The 17,427-nt window shown below is 33.0% G+C and overlaps 1 protein-coding gene across 1 annotated transcript; it reads right to left on the bottom strand.

Moving 5' to 3' along the window:
• Positions 1-5,637: 5,637 nt before the first annotated feature.
• On the bottom strand, positions 5,638-7,133 carry LOC145004046 (uncharacterized). Its single transcript, XM_078962946.1, has 4 exons — positions 7,035-7,133; positions 6,821-6,927; positions 6,213-6,291; positions 5,638-5,891 (listed from the first exon to the last, which is right to left on the bottom strand). Exons 1-4 carry the CDS (start codon positions 7,035-7,037, stop codon positions 5,844-5,846), a joined length of 237 nt encoding a protein of 78 aa, XP_078819072.1. The 5' UTR covers positions 7,038-7,133; the 3' UTR covers positions 5,638-5,843.
• Between the last annotated feature and the right edge of the window lie 10,294 nt (positions 7,134-17,427).

The raw sequence follows: 17,427 nt of genomic DNA, 5'->3' as shown, positions 1-17,427 counted from the left end.
ACACACACACACACACATATATATATATATATATATATATATATATATATATATATATATATATATATATATATATAGAAAATATGTTGTTGGGCCAGCCCTGATTAAGCGTAATTAATGTAACTTTAAACCAAACCCAACTAGTAGCTTTTATAAATAAATTTGATGGAGAAGAAAGAAGATTTAGAAGGAATACGAAATACTTTATCTTGTGAAAATGTATCTCATCGTGCATCCAATTTTTTACAATAGAAGAGTATATATAATACAAATGTTACTATCTACATTTAATGGTGACTAGTAAGAATTGTTGACAAAGTTACCATGCACCATTTATTGTGCCATCCATCAATTATTTACAACACTCCCTCTTGGATGAAATCATTTCATATTAGAGATCAATTTTGAAGTACTGCCTCATTAAAAACCTCGCTAAAGAAACCCAATGGGAAAAAACTTTAGCGAAGGGAAAAAGAGTGCAATGTATAATTGACTCCCCCTTATTTAGATATTTGTCACATTATATTCTATGCAAATGTCGCATTTTGATGCCATGAATATGTTTCTTGAAGTTTGCAGTAGGAACTACCTTCGTAAAAAGGTATGTTGCATTGTTACTGGATTGAACATATTTGATTTCAACTTTATTGTTTTTTTATAAGCTCTTGAGTGTACTCAAAAAACTTTGAAGGTATATCTTTTGTCATATCGCTCTTGATATATATCCTTCTTTCATTTGAGTGACACATGCTGAGTTATCTTCATAAATTAAAGTTAGACCTATATCATTTTCAAATCCACATGAAGTTAAAACTAGTTGTGTCATCGATCTTAACCATGTACTTTTTCTACTAGCTTCATTTAGTGCAATTACTTCAGCATGATTTGAGGATGTGGCAGCAAGTGTTTGCTTTTGAGAACGCCAGGAAATTGCAGTACCTCTATTTATGAATACGTATCCAGTTTGTGATCTAGCTTTATAGATCAAACAAATAACTTGTATCTACATAACCAATCAAGCCTTGTTTTGAATTGTTAGGATAAAATAACCCTAAATCACTCGTTCCTCGAAGATATAAAAAAATATGTTTGATTCCATTCCAATGTATTTTTTGTTGGGGCTGAACTAAATCTTTCTAGCAAATTTACAGCGAAAGAAATGCCATGTCTGGTATAATTAGTAAGATACATAAGAGCTCCAATTGCATTAAGGATATTCTTCGCATGGATGAAATGGATCATTGTCAATATTTAATGATCTAACAACCATTGGAGTGCTTAAAGGATTGACATTGTCCATATTGAAACGTCTCAAGACTCTTTCTGTGTAATTTGATTGATGCACAAGTATTCTGTTAGGCATGTGCTCAATCTGTAAACCAAGACAATATTTGGTTTTTCCAAGGTCTTTCATTTCAAATTCTTTCTTCAAAAGTTAAATCACTTCAAGTATTTCTTTATTTATTCCAATAATGTTTAGATCATCAACATAGACAACAATGATGACATATCCGAATGTTGATTTCTTAATAAATATGCCTGGATAAATAGTGTTATTTTTATAACCTTTACTTGTCAAATAATTGCTTAAACAATTGTACCACATGCGCACGGATTGCTTTAACCCATATAAAGATCTTTGTAATTTTATACAATACATTTCTTTGGGTTTTGCACATAATGTTTCAGGCATTTTAAATCCTTCAGGGATTTTCATATAGATGTCACTATCAAGTGATCCATACAAGTAAGCTATAACAACATCCATAATCGCTGAACGCCCAGAGAAAGTTCCAGATAGGATGAAGGCCTAGTGAGGCGTTCTAGTCATGCTGAAGGCTCTGTGAGCGTCCCAGATAGTCTGTAGGGCCAATGAGGCGTTCCAGTCATGTTGAAGGCTCTATGAGAGTCTGTAGGCCCAATGAGGCATTCCAGTCATGCTGAAGGCTTTGTGAGCATCCCATATAGTCTGTAGGCTGGTGTTGGCGTTCCAGTCAAGCTGAAGGCTCTATATGCATGTTGTTTTATATGTTATTTGTTTATGTGTTGGTGCTTTGGGGGAACTCAGTAAGCTTTATGCTTATAGTTTTGGTTTATGGTTTCAGGTAATTTTTGGGTACAAAGTTATCCATGTATGACTTTGTAAATTGTTTGACTTTTGTAGACCCACTTGTATGTGGTAAAGTAGCCTTGTGACATGATAGATAGAGAGAGGGAGAGAGAGAAAGATACATGTAAACACCTCTATATAAGGTGGGTTCATTCCACATGTAGAGATGTGCTTGGGAGATATAACATTGAGAGTGTTAGTGTGTGTTAATTATATAGATTTATCCATGTATGACTGTGTAAATAGTTTTACTTTTGTAGACCCACTTGTATGTGGTAAAGTAGCCTTGTGACATGAGAGATATAGATAGAGATAGATAGAGAGCGAGGGAGAGAGAGAGAGAGAGAGAGAGAGAGAGAGAGAGAGAGATGTAAACACCTCTATATAAGTTGGGTTCATTCCACATGTAGAGGTGTGCTTCAGAGACGTGACATTGAGAGTGTTAGTGTGTGTTAATTATGTAGATTTATATCTAGATCATTTTTATAAACACCTTTCATAATCAAATACATCTCTTAAACACCGAAATCACTGTTTTCTTTGTGTTTTCTTTAATTCCGCATGTCAAACCAATGTTCATAATTCACATTAGTAATTCAGAGGATCATGGCAAGGGGAAGGCGTGACCGTATACATCCTTGGTTTTCTGAGTGACTGGATCTTGGGAGACTCAGATTTTAAATAACATTTTGAAAAAAAAAATGGTTGTGTGAACACCTCTTTTAGTAAATTGATTGTTTTGAAAAGTTTAAATTTGCTATAATTTTTGGGTCGTTACAGATGGAAACGAAGACTAATTTATATATGTCTAACAAACTGGTTTTCACTCTCACCAAAGATACAAAATCACTATAACTAATATTCTCGGAAAATATCAAAGTGAATTCAGAAATACCTCCTTGTAGACATACGTATTCAAGATTTGTTTCCACAACTTTCCACCTCCCACCGGTTACAACGCAAACCAAATATTCATTCATTTTATTAGAGAGGTTTTAAACAAAATTTCTAAAGAAATAACATCTAAAGTGATAATTTTTTACAAAACTTTATATATAATAAGGTTGTTTCGTAGTCAAACCCTATCAATTTCTTAGTCAAAATAAAAAAACAAAAATAAAAATAATAATGCAAAATCACAGATGGACAGCAGAGAAAATCGCAGATGAACTTAGTTCATTTATGATTTTAGTGTGAGATTGCAGGTAGTTATACGAGAAAAAAATGAAAAAACTTAAAAAATAATAATAAAATAAAAAAACCCACATGCGATCGTACAAGTCACTAAAACGTATCTGTGTTTTAATGAGTTGTACGTTCACAAATGGAATAGTAAAATCGCAGATGTGCTTAATCCATCTGCGATTTCAATGTCTGTTTTTGTAATTTTGGTTTTTTTTTTTTTTTACCATTTTCTACAAAGTAGTTAAAGGATCAAACTATTTTTATAATTTTATCTAAAATAAATGCTTTTTAGAGCTTTTAATATTTTTTTGTTTTCATTTGATCTTTTAACATGAATTGTGTATCTTTAATTATAAGTTAAAAATAATGGTTTGTACATCTTTTAAGGTTTTCTCTCTCTCTCTCTCTCTCTATATATATATATATATATATATATATATATATATATATATATATATATATATATATATATATATATAGAGAGAGAGAGAGAGAGAGAGAGAGAGAGCGGTAATTTCAATTGAGAAAATAAAAAATGTTAAGAATAGGGGAATCATTCTATACCACTCATTTATTTTTACATCAAAAGTCTCCGTCGTACCAGCGAAAATGATAAATGAATAAACATGTGTTTTCCAACAAAACATGTTTTCTTAAATTACGCTAATCATCCTCCTTAATAAATGAAGGTTTTTTTTGCCACATGTCAATCTCTCATGAGTTTTGACACTTGTCATTTTGTGGTATTTTTGAAATAAATGTTATCCACTTGTCAATTTTTGATTTGTTTCAATTTTTAAAATTAAAGTCATATATTTATATATGTAAAGTATTAAATATCATATATATGATATTAAATTGCAATAAATATGTTTCTTCCTTTCTTATTTTAAAGTTATTCATTAAAAAATATTTTTTGTTTACACTTTAATTTAATGTTTAAATCTTTTTTTAAATCAATCCGTGTAATACACGGGTCTCACACCTAGTTACCTTAATATATACAAAAACATAGTTTTTTTCATTTGTTTTAATTTTTAAGAAGCTATTTTTATCGAAAAATGATTTTAAATATACCAGAATTCATGATTTTTTATTCTCTACAAATAGACAATCATATTGATATAGTTTTAAGATAAAATAAAAAAAAATTAGATTTTCAGCTATCGTTATTATAAGTGAATAAAAATGCATTAGATTTTATTATAGTACATTCGTTATTCACTTATGAATAAAAAGTATGATTAATTTTTTTTACAATTTAAGTATCATTCATATATGAATATAGCATAAAATAAACATAGTATATTCATATTTAAATATTAGACGATACACTTGTGAATATTAACATAGTATATTTACTTGTGAATATTTAATGATATTTTCATATGTGAATATTACATAGTATATCACATGTGAATATTACATAGTATATTGACTTGTGAATATTAGATGATATATTCACTTATGAATATTACACAGTATATTCACATATGAATATTACAAAGTATATTCACTTATGAATAATATATTCACTCATAAATATTACAAGATATTTTTATAAATATATATATTTTTTATATGTTATTCACATATGAATAACATACAGACTTGCATATTTGTTTTGTGTTTTTAATAATCATATATTGATTCAGGTGAGAAAATATATTCATATGTGAATATTACGTGATAATTTAATTTATACATTTTCATCAAACAGTTAAAGTGCATACAAGTTAATTTTTTTAAAAATGTTAAAAACACAATACTTTGACTAGTGGGATGAGAGATGTAGTGGTTATGTGTAGATTAGAGACGAAGATATTGATGGAGTCCAAGACAAATTTGTCACCGCTCATTAATGTATTTGGATTATTTATAATTTTGCCACCGTACATTTTTTAAGCTCATTAAATAATTGGTTGAGAATGGTTCCCCCATTCTCAACCTTTTTTTTTCTCAATTAAACCCTCATATATATATATATATATATATATATATATATATATATATATATATATATATATATATATATATATATATATATATCAAGTCGTTTAAGGTTGTAATGGTCTGATTCCAGTTTCTTCAGCTATTAAGCACAAAGCAAACAACACTAAGGTAGCGTTTGCTATGCAATAATCAAACAGAAAATGGAATCAAGCATTACAACACAATCACAAAATCATGTACGTTTGCCACATCGGAATGGAATGGTGCATTCCTCACTCAATGTGATTCCTTCTCCTGAGTTCATTTTCATTCCATTGGGGAAGATTGTTAGTAATTTTACATAACAAACAACTCATTCCATTCCTTCAAGTCAATCAAACATGCTATCAGAATGTAAAGAACTATTCCATTCCATTCTTTTGTGACTTCATTCCATCATACCAAACAAAAAATCCCTCAACTGCTAACCACTTTAATATATCACCATAAAATTGTCAGTAGAAAACATATATAGTGTATTTCTAAAAGATCCAATTTAGAAGATACCCCATTAGGGTTCTAGAATAACAAGATGGTTGCAATACAAAAATCATCCTCAAACATAAACACCAGAAGCAAGGAGCAAGAACAAGGATCCAAATCCCTGCATCACAAAAACATTAAAATAAGTTATGTGTTTAGTCTGTTGGAATGGAATGGAACATTCCAGAAAGAATGTGATTCTTTCCATATAGTAATATTATAGTTACACATACTATAAAACATTCATATGATAATTCATTCCATTACTACAAGCCAACCAAACATGATATGGAATGTAATGAGCAATGACTCATTAGTCATTCCACTACCTTGCTTATTCCATTACCCTGTTCATTCCATTCCATTCCTTTCTCATTCCATTCCATCCAACAAAACTAGAACCTTAGAAACAAGATTGAACAACAATTGAAAAGAGACTTACCAAAAAGACAGATGCCACTGCACCTGTTACAACTTCTTTAGCAAGACTACGGCTTTTCCTGGAAGATGTTGCTTCATAGCTGCACAAGTAATGAAACATGGAAAAAAAATGTCAACAAAATGGTGAAAAATTCATTTCCATGGATTATTTGAAATTTCGAATAAAAAAGAACATAAAAAGGTATATGGTCAAATTCACTTTGTCATATATATTTGGTCTGCATATTCCAATAACGTCTTGAAGGGAAGATTGGCCTCTTTACAATCATAATATAGCTTAGAATCTGTAACATTTGAATCTTCAAAGAGAAATTGCAGCTTCTTTTTCAGTAATCAGTAACAGAGGAGGGTAATTTATGGATAACAAAGTCTAATTTTTGTGCTTCAAATCTATAATATAAAGTTTGAAGAGATTGGGGCTAATTAACACATCTCATCAGAATCCAATATAACGAAATAATCATGATAAAGTCGATTAAAAAATGCAATCGGATTGTGAGAATAGTCAACCAGCTAAATTATCATCGTATACACAGGGCAAATTGTCTACATTTTCTCGATACGTTACGAAATTTGACACAGAGTGAAATAAAAGTACGATCCACTTACATGAAGAAAGAAGCGGTGATGACAAGGCCAACGGCGAGCATCAGCACAGCTAATGAAGGGTACCAAACGACTGGGACGGGGCTGGATATGGGTTTTGCTGATTGAACCTTTCAAATTGAAAATGAAATCGGAAAAGAGAATCAATTAGATCACATGAAGATAAGATCAATAGAAGACTTGATCGAGAAAAATAAAAACCCTAGAAATTGCATACCATTTTGGGGGTTTAGAGGATTCTAGATCTTTGATCCGCCTTCGTTCGAAGAAACCGGGTGTGCTGAAGTAAACTACGAACAAGAAGACCCAAAACAATATAGTGAAGTTAGGTTTACATTATAGGCCCCTTAAGTTTACAAATTTTCTTCTTAAAACTCTATACTTTGTTTTTACCTCAATGCCGTTCAAAATTAATTAGGGATGAAAATGGTAGATGTTTTATTATCATCTTAATAATTATGGAATTGTATCACAATTAATCATCCAAGAACATCTTAGTGCAATTGTATGACTAAGAAAAAGAATCGAACATTATTGGAAATGGTTCCAATCAAGTTTTAGAACCATACTTTAATAAGCATAAGGGAAAAACTTAGAAAAAACCTATATATTATACTCCAATGCTTAATAAAACCCCTATATAATTTTTTTGTACAAATTAACCACTATTCTTTCTAATTTTGATTGTTTTCATGCTTTATGACATGTTAGCCTTAAACAACCGGTAACATAGCTTATGTGGCTTTAAATTGGATGACATGACTTAAACAGATGATGTCTTTTAATTCCTTCTAGGTTAAAAAGGGTGTGTTTCATTCTCCCCTCTTGAAGTTGCAAATTTGTTCTTCTACTTCTTCTTTTAAGTTCGTGCTACATCTCTAGTGGGTGATCCATCATATGGATCTTCTTTTTCCTCAACTTCAAGCTATAGAATCAAGACAATTATTTCTTTGTTCCAAGTGGGTAAAATGAAAATAAAAACAATTACATACCCTTCTTTTGTTTCTTAAGTTCATCTAGGTCAAATAGAATGTTGATAACATCACAATGGAATAGGAAAACAGAAACAGTTGATGGTAAGGAAAAAATAAGAAAAAATAGAAATAGGGGATGATTCTCATTATGTTCAGGGGTTAAAAAGGAAACTACTAAAAGACCATTACATTAACAACATTCTGTTGAAAATAAAAATAGTTATTTCTTTGTTCCAAGTGGGGAAAATGAAAATAAAAAAGTTGAGTATAATTATTTGGAGTGCCACAACAGAAATCTGGAATGATTATGAATTGGAATCAAAACTCCTAAAAATGGAATTGGAACTACTCTTGAACCTCTTGCTCCTGAACATCTTGCTCCTAAACATCTTTCTCCTGAACCTCTTGCTCCTGAACGTCTTGCTCCTGAACATCTTGCTCCTGAACCTCTTGCTCCTGAACATCTTGCTCCTGAACCTCTTGCTCCTGAACATCTTGATCCTGAACCTCTTGCTCCTGAACGTCTTGCTCCTGAACATCTTGCTCCTGAACCTCTTGTTCCTGAACATCTTACTCCTGAACCTCTTGCTCCTGAACATCTTGCTCCCGCGATCCTCGGAAGTACCTGAAACACATAAACACATAACACGGTAAGCACGCATGCTTAATGAGTTTCCCAAAATACCACATACAACCTGTAAGCCACTCATGGCTATAACTCTATAAGACCTTCTGGTCAATGTGTCTCAGTGGGACCTTCGGGTCCCACAACTCTAATGGAGTCCTAGCTCTGTAGACCTTCCGGTCCTAACTCTGTTGACCTTCCAGTCCCAACCTTGTTGACCTTCCGGTCCTAGCTTTGTAAGCTCAGAATATAAAATATACAAATCACATAAACATAATCATAATATCACATAACTCGTGTAAGCACATAAGACCTTCCGGTCACACATAGTTACCACTCTAGGTAAGGTATAGTAAGAAGACTCACCTCGAAAGAACTCAGAATAATCTCGAACTTAAATCACTGGTCTAGCCTCCGGCTAACACATACAATTATTATCTCTAATAAATAACAGCTTTCTCTCTCAAGGCTAGACTAACCCTACCATACCCTCACAGAAGTGTAAAAGACCATTTTACCCCTCCATGGGATTAATGGACCATATATTAACCAAACCCTAAAAGTCAACCGAAAGTCAACGGTCAGGGAGTACGCTGTGCGTATCGACCCTCTACGCTATTGTGCATATCGACCCTCTACGATGTTGTGCGTATCGACCCTCTACGTTGGGCGTACTCGTCTGCTATGTAGGCATCGGAGATGCTCGACCCCTACGTTGTGTGTATTGGGATTACGCTCGACGTACGTCCCAATTTCACCCTTCTCACATTTTTGGTCTTAATCCGCTAAAACCTAGGCTCATATCTCAGATCTGGACTTTCTAATGTCTCTTAATCCATAAAGTTAATCACTTTAAGCCTTTGGATGGCTAATTAGGTCAAAAACACTCAAAACATCCATCCTCTTTCCTTATGAAGTTCATAACTCATGCATGGTTCATCCCTAACGTCCAAGATTGGATTTTTATGACTTTACTTCACAAAATACACTGAAAATGGGTAGATCAAGGCCTCTGGAGTTCATCATTGCATAAAGTCTCCACCTGTTGGGACCAAAACCCTAAAATACTCCATATGAATGAACCTAATCAAAGAATGAGAAAGCTTGAAGCTTTATACCTTTTTGTGAAGCTTTCTTCACAACTAAGCTCAGATCCAAACTCCTGGAGCTCTCCCTCTTCTTCTCCAACCTTCTTTTCTTCTTCAAGAACACATAATCACACTAACAAACTCCCAAATGCACTCTCTAGCTATAAGAACGAAGATTTATGATTAGATGGGTATTGTGTCTGGGAATGGTGGTCAGGAGTGAGGCCATCATGCCCTTTAAATAGGGGCTTGCTCACAATTAGGGTTTCATTCTGGGCCATGTACGCCCAGCGTACTAGGTGGAATTCGTGTCTCATGCCCGCATTCAAGTACGTTGAGCATACACTCCGGTACACCCCACGTACCTGCTTATCACATTTTCTCTAACAAGGACCAAAATATTCAAGTACTCAAAAGATCAAGGATTTATAAGATATACCTGAACTTGGGATGTTACATCAAATCATCAGAGTGACAATATCAATAAGTTCGGAAAATAGTGGGGAGTGGATGTTGTGCCATCACACAGGGGTCTTCCCTTTACTATCGGAAGTACCTAAAACCACAATACGAACTGTTAGAAACTTAGTGAGTTTTCCCAAAGTACCACATACCAGACATACAACTGGGCCTAGCCATGGGGTTTATTTAACCCAATAAGCAAGTATGCCCCCCTGGGGCCTCACCCTGTGTATATTTCAACTCGATCATACGATAGCGCTCCCCACCCTAGGTATATTTCAACCCAACATGTCATAATGGGCCCCGCCTTGGGGTATATTTCAACCCGATCATACAAGCACAAATATAAATGTGGCACAACAACTAGCATTTTACATAACCGAATAATAGGCCAACATTGGTGCCTTCGACCCATAGATACAGGGAGAAGACTCACCTCAGTTTGCTGATAACTACTAATTGCTCGACTACTGACCCGGAAAATCTCACACTGAACATACACACATTACCCTAATTAGGAATGGATTAACAATCATAACTATGGGCCTAAATTTCAATCCAATTCCTAAGGTCAGGGCCCCCTTCACCTTACCTATAATGGACTTAATCAAATCTGGCCGATAACATAATAATGGGCCCTAAGGCCTAAGAGGCCCAACTCATAACATTTAAGGCCCATAACAAAATTTTAAGGTCCACCTACCTTAAACATGCCAAGGCCCAAAAACTTGCTAAGGCCTAAAAGCCACAAAAGTCCAACGATTGACCAAAAGCCTACAGGGACGTATGCGCGACGTAATTCCAGTATGCTTGGCGTACTCGGTGCCAAGCAGTACGCGCTGCGAACATCTTAGTAAGCTCGACGTACTGAGCTGCGGAGCACTTTTAACCATTTAGTGCTTAATCCATGCAGTCACTTAATCCAACTTTCACTTCTTGGTCATTAAAGGGGTCCCAGGGCATAAAGTTGGCAACTTTATGCCTTTGCATGTCTTATGGGAGTCCAACATCCAACTTTGTCCATCAAGACTCACTTTAAGGTCCTAAATCCATGCATGGTATCATAATAACCACCAAGATAACATTTTTATGCTTCTAACACATCAATGGGACTAAGATATAGCATTTCAAGCTTCTGAAGTTGCCCAAACTCACAAAATAGAATCCATAGACCCAAAAGACCTCATAAACAAACCCTAACTTTAGCTATCAAAGGAAACAAAACAAGGTATGAGCTTTTTACCTTCAAAATCTTCCTAAGATGATGTAGATTTAGGATCTTGAAGCTCAACCACATCCAATGCTTGCACACCCAGTTCTTCTTCTTGCAAACACACCAAAAGGCCACCAAGGTACTTAAAGCTCAAAGATCACTCTCAATAGTAAACTAGGGTTTTAGGGACGTTAATAAGTAGTGGAGGTTGATAAGGATGAGGGTCCAAGAGTCATAAGTGAGCTTAAATAGGGCTCATGCCCTAAAATTAGGGTTTTCGCATTGGCCACGTACGCCTTGCATACGTGGCTCAGGTTCCCGCTTCCAAACACGCCCATGTACGCTAAGCGTACATAAATGTATGCCCAACATACGTGGGGACTTCTTCCAAAAAATAATTTTGTTTGGAGGGTTAAAAAGGAAAATACCTAGGTCCAAGTGTTACACGACATCATTTTAGGCCCAAACCATTATGTCATCCACATCAGTGTAATGTCACTCATCTTTCAATTATGTCACATCAATATTTGCAATTCACCCAACATATTTTATGTGGCCTCCACAACCACATCAACAACCATTTATTTTTTTAACAAAATTCTTAGCTATTTATAAGCAATTACAATAATACTAACTTAATATGAGAAAAATCAATAAGAGAATCGGATGGGGGATGGGACATTGTGTATTAAACTTATAAACATAAGCTATATGAATATTATAAGGATGTTGGCCTTCTGACTTTGAAAACCTTTCAAATTGTTGCAAGACAAATGTTGAGTTGGCTTTCAAATGGTGTCTACTAGGTATTTCCAAGAAGTAAATAAAAACCATTGCGGATGGTCTTAATGTAATATTGATTCCCAACATAATATGAGTGAAATCATTTTAGATCAAAACCATTAATATAGTATTGATTGAGGCTTAGTTTGTATATCAATTGCATCCACTCGACTTAGTAAATTTTGCTTAATTCCACTCAAGCTAATGGGCTTTCAAAAGACTTGTTTTTAATTTCTTCATTGACTTGACCAAGTGGAAGTAAAAGGTAAACCGACACAGTCCACTCGACCGAGTACAACACTATAAGCATGAAATCTTCAAAATTTTCAACTTCTTCAATTTCACTCCAATCTTCATGAAACTTGAACCACAACTCCCTATGATCATTCCAAACACGATCCAATCTTCAAATATCCTTTAAATTATCCAAAAATATGTAAATAAGAAGATTCCACAAATCTACTTAAAATAACCAAAAGATGTAAAAATACATGAAATATAACACCTATATGCAATACAAATATACAATTGACTGAAATAAACATGCTAAATGATATATGATTTGGTGTCCATAATTAATTGTTCACCCGAAGATTTTTCAAAATGCAAACAACCTTTATATCTAATTTACTTTAACAATGAAAATCGTCATTCTTTTCTAAAACTTCTCTAAAAATCGTTTCATAACTACCGGCTTGACTTATCCGACAAGTTTTTCAAAGCTTATCAACATGTGGATATAGCTAGTCCTCAATTGGATCAACATCGAGGCCTCAAATATTGGTTCATCGTCCAAATTCCTAAGGTCATATCAGGTCATTGTTGGACTTTTTGACATTTGTGTTTTGCTTTTTTTTTTTAAACATTTTATTTCCATTTGGACTTTTCTCGCCCATTACTCCTTTTTTAAGTTAATCATGCATTTTGCATGAGTACAAAGAGGGATCACCTACGGGTTAACTGTTACTTAGCATGTTAACTATCAAAGTGTCGAAGTCGTATTCATGCTTTAATTTGTAGAAGTTTTGGCAATTAAAACAGACGAATACAGTTTGTGAGAAGGTATCTAAACACAAGCGGTCAGGTGAATTCAATGTAGTCCCCTCTAAACTCAAAGGTGAAGACTAAATATTAACCCGTCAATTCTTATCGAATTGGGTCTTTATCTTGAAAATTAGAAGACATGATTTTTTGAAAAAGTTTGTTATTTTCATTCTTGCAGTGTTTCAATATAAAAATCATTTATTTTCCTTTAATTTGCAAAACCAAATAAATAACCACAAACGTCAATACCACTTTTTAATTCTAGAAGATATGCATCCAAGCCCAATGGTATCGACAACTAGTTAAGAGGTGTTATCGCATCAAAAAATTGTCACATCACATGACAAGTTATCTTATGGTGTTATAGGAAATAAACAACATGTTATAATATCCTTAATTTTCCATACAATCATTTTTTATATTTTTTTTATATTTATAAAAACAAAATTAGTTTAATAAAACATGTTATTTAAATAAAACCTACTTTTTTAATTAAACATAACATTTAAAAATCTAAAAAACATTACAATAAAAAACAAATAACATTTAAAAAAAAAAATAAAAAAAAATACATTTTTGCCCCTAATTTATTCATTTTCATTTCTATCGTACATAAAATCAACAAAATCTTCTCGAAGTTCCTTGTGTTTTCGTGCATCTTGAATATCAACAACCCTATGTAAATGTTTCGTCGTCCCGTATTGAAATTGCATGTGTCTGGGATCCGAAGTTGAATACTCCGTAATATTTTGTCCTTCATATTCAATCATCATGTTATGCATTATGATACATGCATACATAATATCTTGTAGAACGTCTAACTGATATGATCGTGCCACATGTTCAACTATATACCATTTTGACTTCAGAACTCCAAAAGCACGTTCTACGTCCTTAAATGTCCTTTCTTGCCTTCTCTTGAAAATTTTGTCTCTTGGTGTAACCAGGTGTCGAAACACCTCAATAAATGTGGAATATGGTGAATATATTACATATGTAAGGTAATACCCAAACTTATATTCATTTCTATTTATTGTAAAATGAGCATCCAATACCTTTCATGACAACGTTCACGTCGTTGTTTGAATCCGCCACCCCAAAAAAAGTATGTCAAATCCATAAATATTGGAAAGCAACAACCTCTAATACAAACGAAGACGTTCCATGATTACCACTTGCATACTGGAATTTCAACGCCACGAGACAATTTCTCCATTTCCAGTGAGTACAATCAATGCTTCCAAACATATTCGAAAAACCACGTCTTTCTTTATATGTCACATATAGTTGTTGTATATCATTCAACGAATGTTTGCGCAAATAAACGTCACAAAGGATTCGACAACACCTCTCGCCAATCTATACAAACTTTCTCTTGCAGTTCTCTCAGACATTTTCATATAATCGTCAATCGAATCAGACGACTCCCCCATCAACCCAAGCTTAATTGCGATAACATATTTTTGCAAACCTGTAAATCATTGATTACCATATATCATTTGAAAAAATTCATACCTAAACGTATATTTAATATGTAAAACAATGTATATAAATTTTTGTAAGATTATATTTTAAAGAAACAATACCTGCTTTCCAATATGTTGCTTATTCGAACAAAATTATTTTTCAGCAAATGAAACATTCTTTTGAAATTGCATGGTTGGTAAACACAATCATCCGCAAAATAATCATGAACTAGACCTATGTGCCTTCTTCGTGATCTCTGTTTAACGCCGCACATTTGGTTAACAGAGGAGTTGGATTTTGTTGTAGTGAAACGGTTGTGCAATACTGGTACATCACAGAGACCAACATATCATCCTCATCATCATCGTTGTTGGACAAGTCGAACGGATCCAATTTTTCTTTAATGTATTGAAAGTTATGAAATAGAGAAAAAGAAAATAAAATGATATTTAAAATTAGGTGTCATATGTATTTATAGGTAATTTGTTTTTTTATTCAAATTAACTATTTGTAAAGAGTCAAATAAATCCCCAAAGTTCAAAATTTGACTCGATGCCCTTTGTTACCGTCACCACGGACAACATCATAACGCACAAAAACGGATGGTTGAGGCGGTGTTCACCCATTTCCATGCCCTTTTCATCCTTTCCACGTCACAATAACGCGTTTGGGCGTTGCCCATATCTTCCCATCTAAAATCAAGATTCCAACGCCATCTATTTCTATCATCTTTGTCTTTACGAATCATATTCGAAACATAAGCGAGTTTTATTTAATCATTTTTTTAGAAAATAAAGTCATTTTCAAGTTTAAAGTATTTAATTCGTGTATGACTAATGAATCTTATAAACTTAACTATTTTATATGGATCAATAAAAATAAAAAATAAAAGAAACCCTTTTTGAAGTTTTCTATTTTTAATTTTTGAATTTATTTTTTGGATATTTTTATGCAACCTAACGTGCATCTAACAAACACTCCGCATGTTCTTCTCAAACGCAAACCTTGTGTCATATCACTAGTAGGTACTAGGTACATGAACCTTTGATCATCCAAGGGGCCATCAACAACGTTAGAGTACACCGCATTCATGTATACAATGGGGGTACAACCAATGTCATGTTTGATCATTATTTCTGACGTTTATCGGAAATAACTCGAACCAACAAAGCGCTCATCGGTTTGAAAGGCACATATTAGTTATGGACTATTGGACTTTAGGCCATATACCCCTATCACCCTATGTAACATCCCGACCTTATTGTGCCATATTATAAATAGGATAATATGTGTTTGCATTTTTTGTATGTAGTGGCTTGAAATGTTTTGAGATGAGTTACCAATCGGATTTGATATTGATCTCGGACGAATTTATCATTTGAAGGCCGAGGCTATACATATACCTACTTTTATATTACATACATATTATTATTTAATACATGTAAATCATTATCACAATGACATGACAATACTATATTTTATCTGTCCTAATATTAATATTATTAATACTGAACACACTAAACGATTTATTTTTAATTGCCATTTTTTTTGTTTTTTAATCAAATTGATTTGAATTTTTAAATTTTTTAAAATTTTGAAATAAGAGAAATTCGAATTGATTTATTTATGTATTTATGCTCTTTAAGATATTTTATAACTATTTTTTATTTTATAAAAAATATAAACAATTATAATAAAATATTGTTGTAATTTTCATTTTCACATTAAAACTGTTTATTTATATATCTAAGTTTTTCAAGATATTTCAATGCATTTTTTTATGTTATTGAAAAGAACATGGTCAAAATAGGATAATTTTAAATTTTTTCTAATTGCATATTAAAAAAAGAGAAATTTACAAAAATAGCCATTTACACTAATGATATTACAAAAATAGCCAAAAAAAATCGAAGTTACAAAAATAACCACCCATTTCGCAGATGAGAAGGTCCCATCTGCGAAATGGGCTTCTCATCTGCGAAAGTACAAGTGCCTAAAGCACAGTTGTGCTTTAGGCACTTGTACTTTCGCAGGTGGCCTTTTTTTTTTTTTTTTTAATTTTTTGTTGTATATATAGGGGTTATTTCGCAGATGGAATAGGTCCATCTGCGAAATCCTCTGATTGTATCTACGAAATCGTGTTTTTTTTTTTAATTTTTTTTTTTAGGTTGACTATGAAATGGTTTGTTTTGACTACGAAATCAGGTTGCTATATAAATAGTTTTGTAGAAAAAATATCATTTTGGTTGTTATTTGTTTAGGAACTCTCTCTACAATTTTCTCAAAAAATGATTGAATATATGGTTTGTCTTGTAACCGGTGGGAGATGGCAAGTTAATGGAACTAATCTGGAATACATATGTCCACAGGGAGGTATTTCTGAACTTGCTTTGATATTTTCTGAGTATATTAGTTATAGTGATTTTGTATCTTTGGTAAGAAGCAAAATTGGTTTGTTAGACAAATATAGAATTAGTCTTCGTTTCCACCATCCTGAATTAAATTATTATATAGCTATAGTTGAAGACATGGATGTTAGAATGTTGATAAACGTAATAAAATGTAGTGGAGGAAGGGCTGTGAAAGTGTTTGTGGTGGTTGATGAAGTTGAGGAGGTTAATGGGGCTGGTGAAATTGGAAACCAAGTTGTTGGTAATTTATGCAGTTATAAAGGGAGCAACGATCCGATAGGTACTTACAATACTCCTAGTGTACCTCAGTTTCACAGTGTTGCTGAAAATATTAATGTTAGTTATTCACCTATTCACTATGTGGAACCTGAGAATTACAAGTCTGTTGGGGATGATGATGTTGGTGCATATCTTAATCATGTGGGTGGTCGTTGTGATGATGTTGCCGAACAAGAAGTTAAACTTATGAATAGGCGTGTGGTAGATAAAACAAAAAAGAAAAAAAATTCAAGTAAAAAAATGAAAAAAATCATGTTTACGGGC

The sequence above is a fragment of the Lactuca saligna genome, chromosome 7 (genome assembly GCF_052625555.1).
Source record: "Lactuca saligna cultivar CGN05327 chromosome 7, ASM5262555v1, whole genome shotgun sequence".
NCBI lineage: Eukaryota > Viridiplantae > Streptophyta > Magnoliopsida > Asterales > Asteraceae > Lactuca > Lactuca saligna.
This window is presented reverse-complemented; position numbering and strand designations above follow the sequence as displayed.

What these genes read in the sequence shown, in the direction of transcription:
- LOC145004046 (XM_078962946.1), bottom strand. An exon ending in ATCACCGCTTCTTTCTTCAT is followed by an intron (nt 6,292 to 6,820) that starts GTAAGTGGATCG and finishes TTACTTGTGCAG; the next exon opens with CTATGAAGCAACATCTTCCA. An exon ending in CAGTGGCATCTGTCTTTTTG is followed by an intron (nt 5,892 to 6,212) that starts GTAAGTCTCTTT and finishes TTTGTGATGCAG; the next exon opens with GGATTTGGATCCTTGTTCTT.